Raw genomic sequence first — 12,933 nt, 5'->3', positions numbered from 1 at the left:
TTGACTGTACATGCTTCTAATGCTGTATTTAGTCCACTGTGTCTACTATGTATTTATTTGTGAATTATGCAACTTCAGCTCAGGTCATGATCTCATGGTTTGTGAGTTCGAGCCCCAGGTCAGGTTTGCTGCTGTCAGCACAGAGCCCACTTTGGATCCTCTGTCCCCCTCTCTCTGTCCCTCCCCCACTTGCTCTCTCTCATTCTCTGTCAAAATTGAATAAACATTAAACATTTTTTTAAAAGATATGAAATAGGAGATTCCAGGCATATGAACTTTGACAACTCGTTAGCCTTTCCTGTAACTTAGTTTACTCATCTATAAAATCTAGAAGTTGGAGATGATCTGTAAGGACCCATCCTATCCAAAAGTGTATTACTCTAGAGATAAGTTATCACTAAATTGTGTTGCCATGCCCATGCTTTAGAAATGAAGAATATTGAAGAACAAAAATACTGCTCTAATAAAAAAAATGCTTGTACATTTCGATTATTGTGCAACTGGTTTTTGTTCATCACTGTGTTCCTTTACTTTTCTTTGCTACAGAGCCACAGAGCATCTTGTGATATGCAAATCACATCCGTGAAGAATAATACAGAGGTGAAAGGATTCGTCCTGCTGGGACTAACCAATAACACAGAGCTGCAAGTTCCTCTCTTTCTAATGTTCACCCTCATCTACCTCGTCACTCTGATTGGGAACCTGGGGATGATCGTGCTGATCCTGTTCGACTCTTGTCTCCACATTCCCGTGTACTTCTTTCTCAGTAACCTGTCCCTGGTAGACTTTTGTTACTCCTCAACAATCACTCCTAAGGTCATGGCTGGATTACTTATAGGAGACAAGGTCATCTCCTACAATGCGTGTGCCGCCCAGATGTTCTTTTTTGTTCTCTTTGCGACTGTGGAAAGTTACCTCTTAGCTTCAATGGCCTATGACTGCTACGCAGCAGTGTGCAAACCCCTGCATTACACCACCACCATGACAACGAGTGTGTGTGCTCGTCTGGCCATAGGCTCCTATGTCTTTGCTTTTCTAACTGCTGCTATTGACACTGGAGACACATTCTATCTCTCTTTCTGTATGTCCAATGTAGTCCATCACTTTTTCTGTGATATTCCAGCAGTCATGACCCTGGCTTGCTCAGATAAAGACACTAATGAGCTGATTCTTGTTCTTATTTCAAGCTTTAATATCTTTTTTGCAGTTCTAGTTATCTTGATTTCCTACATGTTCATATTTATTACCGTTTTGAAGATACAGTCAGGTGAGGGATACCAAAAGGCTTTATCTACCTGTGCTTCTCATCTTCTTGCAGTTTCCATATTTTATGGGACAGTCATCATCATGTATGTACAGCCAAGTTCAAGTCATCCCATGGATACAGACAAAATCGCATCTGTGTTCTATACTATGGTCATCCCCATGCTGAACCCTGTGGTCTACAGCTTGAGGAACAAAGAGGTCAAGAATGCTATCAAGAAGGTTGTTGAGAGGGCAAAATATTCTCTAGGTTTAGTCTTTTAGTGATGTAGAATCCACAAAAGTTACTTTATCCCACTTAGATCTACTCTATGCCATAACTCAATGTTCATGGCCATATAGGGTATTAAAACATAAAATTTACTCTAATATTATTTATTTCTTTAATTTTGTAACTGATCCAGGTATCCAAAATACAGAAAAAATATGATAGTTCTTTTTAACCAAAGCAGTTTATGAAGAAAACTTCTTTGTTAGTATTCCATTGGACATACTTTTTTTTTCCTTGATGTACTTCAGAAATGGTAAGAAAAAATAATGGAAAAGAAAAAAAAAACATTTAAGATATTGGACCAGGTATTGAGGAAAACAGTGGATAATGGAGTTTCCTCCAGAAAAAAAAAAAATCAGGGTCTCACAGAGAAATAAATCCCATCACCAGGATCAGGGGCCTTGGTAATGTCAATTCCATAAGGTTTCTAAACTGAAATCCTATTTGTCTTCCATTACTGTATGTTCTGAATGGAGGCTTCTTTTCCCCTGGTTATCTTTACTCAGACCCAACATTATTTATTGGGTATGAATGTGGAACAAGCTAAGTTTTCTTTTTAGTGCATAAGTTGCTAGGCAACAAGGAGCCACACATGGACTGGATGGAGAAAATGATTGAACTTCTTGGACATTGTGCTTCTATATTGGTTGGTTGGGATTAGGTTATCTCCCTAGTGGAGGTGAATAATAAATTTCCTGTGTGGAAGGAAGTATAAGATGGATATTTGATGATCATAAGCATTACAGTGGAAAAGACTGGTTAGTTATTTTCCCAAACTATTTCCTTTTTACTCCTGGAAAAATGCATAGGCTTTATTCCTCTGCCTTCATACAATTAGTAGTGACCATGTGCTTGTGTTCTTAACTATAGAATGTAAGTACAGGTCATATATGCTAATTCCAAGTTTGGACTATGAAACTTCCCAGGTGATGTCCTGTTCATTCTTTTTCTTTGTTACCAGTTGGATGGAGAGGATTCAGACCACAAGAATGACAAAACCACTAATGGAAAGAATCTAGGTCAATTGAATCTCTGTATAAGTTACCCCAGAACAACTAATGGAACAATATGCAAGCACGAAAGACATCTATGGTCATGTCACTGCTGTTTGCAGTTTGCTTGCTTGGCAGCTAGTATTATTGACCCTAACAGATTCAGAGAGCTTCCCATAAGATCTGGAGGATGTTGTGGGGGTGGGGAGGATTTATGCTGGGAAAACTATAAAATTTCTCCAGCATATCCTGATTCTACAATGATTTCTTTTGAATCCTCACCAGCCTCCAATCATAACCAAAATGGCTAGCGCCGACTTAGCATACATTTCGGAGAGAGAACAAATCCAATGTGAATTCCATTCCAAACCAAACTTTGTGATGTAGGGCAAGTTATGTAAGTGTTCTGAGTTTCTAATGGGGAAACTACTGCCTCTCTCACCGACTTCTATTAAACGGGTACTGAACGAGCCAGACTGTAGCACAGTGCCTGGAACAGAGTAGCTGCTCAAAACATGTCAACATCCTTTCCCTTCTGTTCCTTTTCTTATCTCTCTTTCAATCATCTAATATGCCAACCTTCTCCATAGAACTACTAAAACAGTTACGAATTATATTGCTTTGTTTTTATAGGTTTAGTTGTAGCACTGAATTGCAAGACTTTTGAGCCCACAGATGTTATCTCATTTAGATATGTATTCTCAGAGTCTAATGTTTATTCCATAGAGCTCAAGAGTAGCTAAGGAAATGTGATTCTGTATAGGAACAAATTTACATAGGGAAAAAAAGGGCACAAATATTTATCTCTATCTTCTTCATAACAGTGGTCAAAATATTGCTTATTCATTTTTGTGTGTTTACTCATTTTATTTGTTTTCTCTATTAGAATAAAAGTTCTAGGCAGCCGGGAACAATTTCTGATTTGCTCACTAACAAAGACTCTTGAGAGCTCAGAGCTGAGGCTCAGTAAAAGATTTTAAGGAATGAATAACTGCATGAGAAGAGGAACTGACACTGAACAGAAAAACTCATCATCTGTTTGTAAAAACAGAACACAGACAACAAAGCATGCTAGCTCATGCTGCAGGAACACGTTAAATTGAAAACCCAGTGGTTGAACACAGCAAAGATAATAAAGATTTTATGTTAGTTTCCTATGGTTGCTGTAACAAATGACCACACTCTGGGACCTTAAAACCACACACATTTGTTTTCTCGCAGTTCCGGAGGCCAGTTGTTGGAAATCAGTTTCACTGGGATGAAACAAAGATCTCAGTCTTGGGAGTCTCTAGGGGAGACTCCGTCCCTGGTGTATTTCATCTGCAGGTGACCGCCAGCATTCCTCAGTGGTATTTCCATCAGTTTCTGCCTTTGTGATCACATTATTTTCTCCTCCTATTTTCTGTTTAATTTCCCTCTGCCTGGCCTTTTTTTTTTTTTTAATTTTTTTTTCAACGTTTATTTATTTTTGGGACAGAGAGAGACAGAGCATGAACGGGGGAGGGGCAGAGAGAGAGGGAGACACAGAATCGGAAACAGGCTCCAGGCTCTGAGCCATCAGCCCAGAGCCCGGCGCGGGGCTCGAACTCACGGACCGCGAGATCGTGACCTGGCTGAAGTCGGACGCTTAACCGACTGCGCCACCCAGGCGCCCCGCCTGGCCTTTTTTAATGTATGTGAGATTAGCATAACAAAATCTAGTGTTTTAAGTTGTGCAACTCAGTAGTATTTAGCACATTAACAATATTCTGCAACCATCACTTCGATTTAATTCCAAAAGAATTTTTTTTTATTTGCAAAGAAGATCCTGTACCCATGAAGGATCCCTGTCCCCGGGAACCAATAACCTATGAATTTACCTATTATGAATATCTCATGTAAATAGAATCATATGGTAAGTAATCTTTTATGTCTGACTTCTTTTTTAAATTTTTCTTATGTTTTTACTTATTTTTGAGAGAGAGAGAGAGAGAGCATGAGTGGGAGAGGGGCAGAGAGAGAGGGAAACACAGAATCTGAAGCAGGCTCCAGGCTCTGAGCTGTCAAGACAAAGGCTGTCAATACAGAGCCCGACGTGGAGCTTGAAACCAGGAACTGTGAGTTCATGACCTGAGCCAAAGTAGGCCGCTTAACCGACTGAGCCACCCAGGCACCCTAAAGAACATCAAACTGTTTTTCATAAATGTTCCATTTTTCATTCCCACCAGTAATGTGCAAGGGTTCCCGTTTATCCACATTCTAGCCACAATTTGTTAGTTTTCACCATCCTAATGGGTGTGAAATGGTATCTCATGGTTTTGATTTATTTTTCCCTAATGCCTAATGATTTTGAGCATACTTCCATGTGCTTATTGGTTTTGAGTAAATCGTCTTTGGAGAAATGTCTGTTCAAGTACTTCACCCATTTTTCAATGAGTCTATGGGTTTCTCTGTTGTTGAGTTGTAAGAGTCCTTTATATAGCCTGCATATTACGCCCTTATCAGAAATGTGATTTGCAAATATTTTTCTCCCATTCTTAAGCTTTTCTTTTCATTTTCTTGAAAGTGTACTTTGATATACAAAAATTTGGAATTTGGAAGAAGTTCAACTCATCTCTTTTTTCTTTTGTTGCTTGTGTTTTTGATGTAATACATAAGAAACCATTGCCCAATCCAAGGTCTGGAATTTTTCTCACATTTTCTAATGGTTTTATGTTGTTAATGCTCATATTTCAGTCATCAACCATTTTGTGTTGAGTTTCATATATGCTGTGAGAAGAAGCTCAACTTCAGTCTTGCATGTGGATAACCAGCTGTCCCAGCCCATTTGTTGAAGATTTCTTTTCCCATTGAATGAACTTGACACCTTTGTTAAAAATCAATTAGCAATAGATATATGAGTTTATATCTTGTCTTTCAATTCTATTCAGTTGATCTATGTCTCCATCCTTGAGGCAGTATCAAATTGTTTTGATTAATTTAGATTTGTATTTGTTTTGAAATCCAGAAGGGTGAGTCCTCCCACTTTGTTCTTTCTTCTCAATATTGTTTTGGCTGTTGATGGTCCTTTAAAATTCCATTTGAATTTTCGTAATAGCCTTTCTCTTTGCGTTCATTAGAATTATGACAGGGATTGCATCAAAGCTATAGATCACTTTGGAAAGCATTGCCAGTAAACAGTATTATATCACCCAATTCATGAACACAGAATGTCTTTCCATTTATTTAGGGCTCCTTGAATTTTAGCAATTCATTTCATAGTTTCAGTGTACAACACTTTCACCCTTGGTTAAATTTCTTTTTATTTTAACATAAGGATGCTATTGTAAGTGGAATTTTGTCCTTAATTTTCTTCTGGTATTATTTATTGCTAGTGTATGTAAGCACAACTTATTCTTGTTTAGTGAATAAGTTTATTGACTAATAATTTCTTGTACATTTTTTAGGATTTTCTCTATGTAAGATCATGACATCTGAAAATTACATGGTTTTACTTCTTCCTTTCCAATTCATTTATCATGTAATTCTTTTATTCTTATGTAATTGCTTTAGATAGAACTTTCAGCACAACTTTTAATACAAGTGGTGAAAGCAGGCATACTTGTCTAGTATGTGATCTTACAGGGAAAGATTTCACTGTTTCACATTTGCATATGATGTTAGCAGTGGGTTTTTCATTAACTCTCTTTATAATTTTGAGGACATTCACTTCTATTATTAGATTTCTGGTTGTTTTTATGGTGATGGCATTGGAGATTTTTGTCAAATACTTTTTCTGAATTAATAAATCAGATAATTATGTGGTTTTTTTCCCTCTGTTCTATTTAAGTGATTAACTACCTTGACTGATTTCAGTTTTTTCCAGTTTATTTAGATACAATTGACATATTATATTATATAAGTTTATATTTTACAACATAATTATTGGGCATGATTGCCACAATAATTTTGGTTAACAACCACCACCTTAAATAGTTACAAATTTCTTTTCATGTGATGAGAACTTTTAAGTTCTAATGTCTTAGAAACCTTCAAATATTCAATACAGTATTGTTAATTGTAGTTATCATAGTGAAAATGACATCCCTAGTACTTATTTATCTTATAACTGGATATTTTTACCTTTGACAACCTTCATGGATTCATCTGACTTCCCCAACCTCCACCTCTGGAACCACCAATCTATTATGTTTCTATGAGTTCCGTTTTCTTGGATTCCACATATAAATCAGATATACAGTATTTGTTTTTCTCTATGTGACATATTTCACTTAACATTATGCCTTCCAGTTTCATGCATGTTGTTGCAAATGGCAGGATTTCTTTTCTTTTTTATGGCTGAATACTATTCCACTGAGTAAATATATACTACATTTTCTTTATCCATTCACCCATCATAGGACACTTAGTTGTTTCCATGACCCTATTTTTTTGCTGTTGTAAATAATACTGAGTGAGCATGGCGATGCAGACATCTCTATGAGACAGTGAATCCATTTCCTCTCAATATATACCCAGAGTGGGAATTATTGGATCATGTGGTAGTTTTATTTTTAATTTTTTGAGAAACTTCCACAGTGTTTTCCACTGTGGCTGTACCAATACATTACCAGCAATAGTGCACAAGTGTTCCCTTTTTGTTTAGGTCCTCATCAATATTTGTCATCTCTTTTCTTTTTCGTCATAGCCATCCTGACAGGTGTGAAGTGATATCTCATGAGTTTTTTATTTGCATTTTCTTTATGTTAGTTGTGTCGACCACACTTTCATGTACCTACTGACCATTCTAATATTTTCTTTAGAAAAATGTTGTCTAGCTCCTTTACCATATTTTAATTGGAAAATTATATTTTTTTCCTATTGAGTTGTATGAGTTCTTTATATATTTTGGATACCAACTCATTATCAGGTATGTAGTTTGCAAATGGTTTGTCCCATTCTATAGGCTCCTTTTTCATTTTGTTGATTCTTTTATTATGCAGAAAAACAAGGACAAGAAAAACATTTCAGATGCCAGAGAGATAAGCATACAAAGTAATAATAATATTGATACCAATTTTCTCATCAGAAAGAAACAAAAGTTAGCAAACAGTGGACTAACAGCTTCAAAACGCCAAGGGAAAAATATGAGTCCAGATTTTTATACCTCGATGAACTATCATTTGAGTTTAATGGCAAAATCAGACATTAGTATATATACAAAAATATATGTGCAGTTGTATAGTGAAAGCATTTCAGCAGTATTTATCTTGATTAAGGAATTTGGAAAATGGAATAGAACATGTTTTGTTCTTTTTGCTTTCTCTTTTGAACTGGCTTATCTGCATGACAGACACCTTCTGTCCTCTCCTGCTCTGTTTATGTGGTAAAGACAATGCAATAGCATTCATAAGAAATACCTATAATCTTGAGATGCATATGAGATTAACTTCCCCAGAAGAAGATCCACAATCAGTGATTTAAGTTCAAATAGTTTATTTGGGAGTTAATAGCAGAAAGCACTGATAAAGTAGTAGGAAAGTGAGTCAGGGGTGGATGAAAGAAGAGACCTTCATTAGTCAATAGGTGATACCTGTGGAAAAGGCTTGATCTACTAGAAACCACTGGAAGACTGTAAACAGCTTACGTCAGAATTATACTACATGAAAGATGAGGAATAGAGTATTTATCACTCTGTTTCTGTGTCAGTTATTGATCATTGACACTAGAAAAATTAAATGTTCCCCACACAGGTTGAACATGCTTTTGCAGTAGAGATGCTGATTTTTTTTCATAATAAGGATTGGCCTGAACATAGATGATGAGTGCCAAGGGGATGTGGATAGAGCACCAATAATAGTTGCCAGAAAAGAGTAATTTAGGTCAGAAAACAGGTCTCTCTGCCTACAGATCAGAATCAAATTTTTGAATTGAGTTGTTAGTAATAAGTCCGTTTTACTCTCCATATTTCTGACCTATGTGTCATACTGTTAGTTTGTTGTAAGCACAAGAAGGAAAAACAAGGATTTTATTTATCAATCTCTAAAAATCCAGTAGCCTTAAATTAACTATCAGAAATAAAAGAACAGAAAAGAGAAAAGTGAAATGAGCATAATCATAGCAGACAGAAAAGAAAATGTTTTTAGAATATATTACAAGTATAAATAATACGAAAACATAAATGCATTGAACCCACTACTCATGTACTGAATAACAACTTAATAAAGTTGAGGGAAGAAAAAAATCACTACAAATGCACTATTTGTTACTCAACAGAAGAAACTATATGCTGTGTTTAATTGCTTCTTCCCTAGATAGAAGTGATTGCCCTCATACAGGCCTGTCCCCTAGGAATTTCACACCTACAAATTTTCTCCTGGTTCCCATTAATTAGGGTCTGCAATCATATCATGACACCACATGACAATATTGTAAAAGGAACCAGACCCTGATTTGGTCACTATTTAGCAAAATGAATGCTAATGTTTTTTAGTACACACACCAGTCTTTCCCCAAACTGAGTGTTGGCAGTGACCCTGCAACCACAGTCAGGGGAAGCACCCTAAGATAATAATTATGTTATTTTATGTTGAAAGGATAACGCTTACTAAGGTTTTTGTAGACCCATCTCCATTTACTATTTACAGACAAAATTCCCTGAAGTTGTGGGAGAAATAATTTTATTATTATCTATACACAAATAAGGAATCTGAGCTCAGGGTAAGGTAAATGACTCTTATAAACACACAGAAAAATCCATGGTAGATGTAGGACTTGAACTTAGGCTTCCTAGCTCCATGTTCATGATCCTTCTTCATCTCTCCATGTACCTTGGAATGTTTGACCGATACTTGAGATATGCTCCAAAATTGTTTACACATTCTTCTAGGTCTGAATTTCTGATTTCAGATTCACAGTTCAGGATCGTCGTATCTTTCCTTTCAAGAACAAGATAGGCTTCTCTATTTAATATATACTTTTACTGAAAAATGTAATTGATGCCGAAGCAGCATGGCAGCTACCTCTTCCATGAGTATCTAGTTATTTGGACAATTTTTCTGAAACATTGGCTTAAGTATAGGATTCAAATGCAAAAAGATTTTAATCAGCAGAGAGTATAGTATGTATAAAATGTCATGCTGCTTTCCCTAAAAGGACAGCAAAAATCCATTGTTTTGTGATGGTCGCAGGCTGTTGATAACCAATGTTGTGGCTGGATGGACCCTTGTGGTTCTTCAAATGATTGCAAGATGTGCTCAGCAGTAACCTTCAGGAAACTATAAAAAACAAGGTTTATTACTCACAAGTCCTGGAAATCACATGGCACACCTGGGGCCACACAGCAGGGTCACAGACAATGAGAGGGAGCAGACCTGGGTTCTGCTTTTATTGTGGTTGAGGGTAGAAACCTGGGTTTCCTGGATTCACTCACTCTTCTATAATTTTTTTAAAGTTTATTTATTTATTTTGAGAGACAGAGCATGTGAGCAGGGGAAGAGCAGGGAGAGACGGAGGGAGAGAATCCCTCGCAGACTCTGCACTGCCAGCACAAAGCCCGATGTGGGGCTCAAACCCATGAACCTGAGATCATAACCTGAGCCAAAGTCAACAGCTGGACGTTTAACCGACTGAGGCACCTAGGCACCTCTCCACGTTCACTCTTTTAAACTATGAGAGAGGGAATTTAGATCATGGGAAGAGAAAAATACAATTATTTTTCCAATTCCAACTGGTAGCTTATCTAAATCAACCAAGATGTTTAAAACAAGGAGCCAGGGAGGTGGTGAAGGCTGGCTCTTTATCTAGTGGCTGGCAATGTGCTTATTGAGATAGCCGTCTTTGAAGTGGATGCCTCAAAGCCTAAATCAGGCCCTTGCGTTACAAAAAAAGAAAGACCAACTGTCAGAGCTTACAGTACCCTGATGATAGATGATACTCTCATTGAGGAGGTGGTAAATTCCTCCTGTTTACTATGTGTTTACTTGTCCTTTAAGGGATAGCTAACCAAACAGGGTGAAATGATACTTCTTTAGATTCTAGAAGGATCTTCACGAAGCTACCAAGATTCCTAGTCCATTTTCACTATCACTTTCCCACAACCTACCCTCTCATGACTTGCTCATCTGGAAAATCTGACAAGTGCAGTGACTAAAGCTATAGATATTGGAATAGGTTAGACATGGGTTTGAATCTGAATCGATCCCATGCTAGGTGTACAATAAGAGGAAAGCATACAACCTCTTAAATTCTCTATTTTCTTAACTGTAACTGGTATTTGTGTGTGTGTGTGTGTGTGTGTGTGTGCTCGTGTGTATACATACTCTCTCTTCCTCTATCCTCTGATATATATCTGTCTGCCTTACTATCTATCTATCCATCTACCCATTCATTCCTCCTTCCATTCGTTATCCATCTACCTTCTATCTTTCTGTCTGTGATGTCTGTCTGCCTGCCTTTTTGTCTGTTGTCTTTTCTGATTGCTCTCAATGTATGAGATAAACTAGCACCTTAGCCCTGTGTTATGGCTGTCGCTATACCCTGGAAATCTGATTTGGAAATGGATTTATTCCAGATATGTGACCTTGGACAAGGTAATGACTCTTTCTGCTCTTCTGCTGATCATTATACTTAATCAGAAAATTGGCCACGAGATACGTGAAGGTCCCTCAGATTCAACGATCTTTAACTTTCTAGACAATTTACCTATTATATATTATTTTAATCCCCATTGTGGCAGTCAAAATAATGCTCCCCAGTACATCCACATCCTAATCCTGGAATTTGGGATTATGTTCTTTTACATAGTAAAAAGTATTGTGTATGTACTAAGTTAAGGATTTTGAGATAACAATTTTATACTGGATTATCTACATGGGCCCAGTAAGAACATTCCAGTCATCACAAATCATAACAAATGCTAAACAAGAAACTATGGCTTATACTATTATCGAGTTGTGGGTTTGCAAGCAAAAATATTATAAACTCCAGACATGGCAATGTGTGGAGGGCCCAAGAGGAAGATGGTGGATATTCCTCCAAAGACTTCAAATATAAACAAAAAGATTTAAAACATTGAGCTTCCTCAAATACAATCTACAGACTAGGGTCAACCCCGCAAGACATGGGTTTTCAATCTTCAGTATTTACGACCCAGCTACAGCTGACAATAATGACAATAAGAATGAGTCTAAGATAAAATAGGAATCTTTTGACCCAAGCTAAAATGTGGATTGAAAGGAAGAAATTAAGCAAAAGAGATCTGTGTAAGTGTTCTCACACAGAATGGGTGAGAAAGCCACCTATATGAGAGACGTAGGACAGAGTGAGAAGTACTAGAAGAAACAAAAGATCTGAGTAGACATAGCACGTGAGAAAATACAAATCAGAGTAAATCTGCCAGCTGTCAAAACCCACTTGCACTTTGAAGCCCCACACGTTGCCACCAAACTTCCTAAACCAACAGATACCCATTGTTCCATCTTAATTGTAATATTATGGATAGAACTCATCAGGATGGTGCTGATATCGTGTGAACCCATATCGTGAGAACTGTTTGTCCTGATTATTTCATCTAACACTCACAGGAGCACAGAGGTAGGTTCCAATACCACCTTCACTTTACTGGTGGATAAAATGAGGCTCGGGAAATTTGGTTTAGGGCCAACGTCTCCCAGGTGGTAAGTGGGAGTTCTTCTGTGTGAATGCATATACACATGAGCCCAGAACCCAATATTTTACACCCAATTCTGTATCTTCTCTTGCCTTTGTTTATTGTGTGTGTCTCTATTATTGCATTAACCTCCCTGCATATATACACGTGTATTTGTGGATTGCTCTACTGTGCAGTCCCAAGCATTAAGCTTGGAAGAATGGACACCATAATTAACTGTATATTGAATGAGATTAAAATAAATTCAAATTCACTGATGACATTTAGCTGAGGAGCCATTCCGCATGTGTCTAAACATGACTCTGTCAATAACCATGTAAACTTGAATACTCAATCTCTTTGTTGCCAAAATACCTGTGATATATATGGACAAAACAACCAATCAATGAGGATTGAATACACATAAACACTATTGAAGTGGAAGTTATTAGTGGACCCAAAAGGTCTGATTTGGGAGTTCAGTCCATTCCTGGCATGTGACCTTGGACAGCTCTTTACCACTTCCTGTGACTCAATGTACTCATACACAAAAATAAGAAGTTGGGAAGATGATCTGTGATAAACCTTCCTGTACAAAAGTTTATTCTTGTACGGATAAGTTATCACTAAATTGCATTGTCATTCCCATGCTAAGAAATGGACAATATTCAAAAATAAGTTACAGTTCTAATAAAATGATGTTTATGCATTTCAATTTCTGTGCAACTTATCTTTGTTGATCGTTCTGTTCGTCAGTCTCTTGTTGCCGCAGAGCAGCTCATGATTCTCAAATCACATCC

General features: G+C 37.2%; 1 protein-coding gene across 1 annotated transcript; it reads left to right on the top strand.

The window, feature by feature from the left end:
• The first annotated feature begins 498 nt into the window (after positions 1-498).
• LOC106989457 (olfactory receptor 5B3-like) lies at positions 499-1,527 on the top strand. Its single transcript, XM_015087939.2, has one exon. The coding sequence runs from the start codon at positions 568-570 to the stop codon at positions 1,525-1,527; it is 960 nt and encodes a 319-aa protein (XP_014943425.1). The 5' UTR covers positions 499-567.
• The last annotated feature ends 11,406 nt before the right edge of the window (positions 1,528-12,933 follow it).

This window comes from Acinonyx jubatus, chromosome D1, assembly GCF_027475565.1.
Source record: "Acinonyx jubatus isolate Ajub_Pintada_27869175 chromosome D1, VMU_Ajub_asm_v1.0, whole genome shotgun sequence".
Classification (NCBI taxonomy): Eukaryota; Metazoa; Chordata; class Mammalia; order Carnivora; family Felidae; genus Acinonyx; species Acinonyx jubatus.
This window is presented reverse-complemented; position numbering and strand designations above follow the sequence as displayed.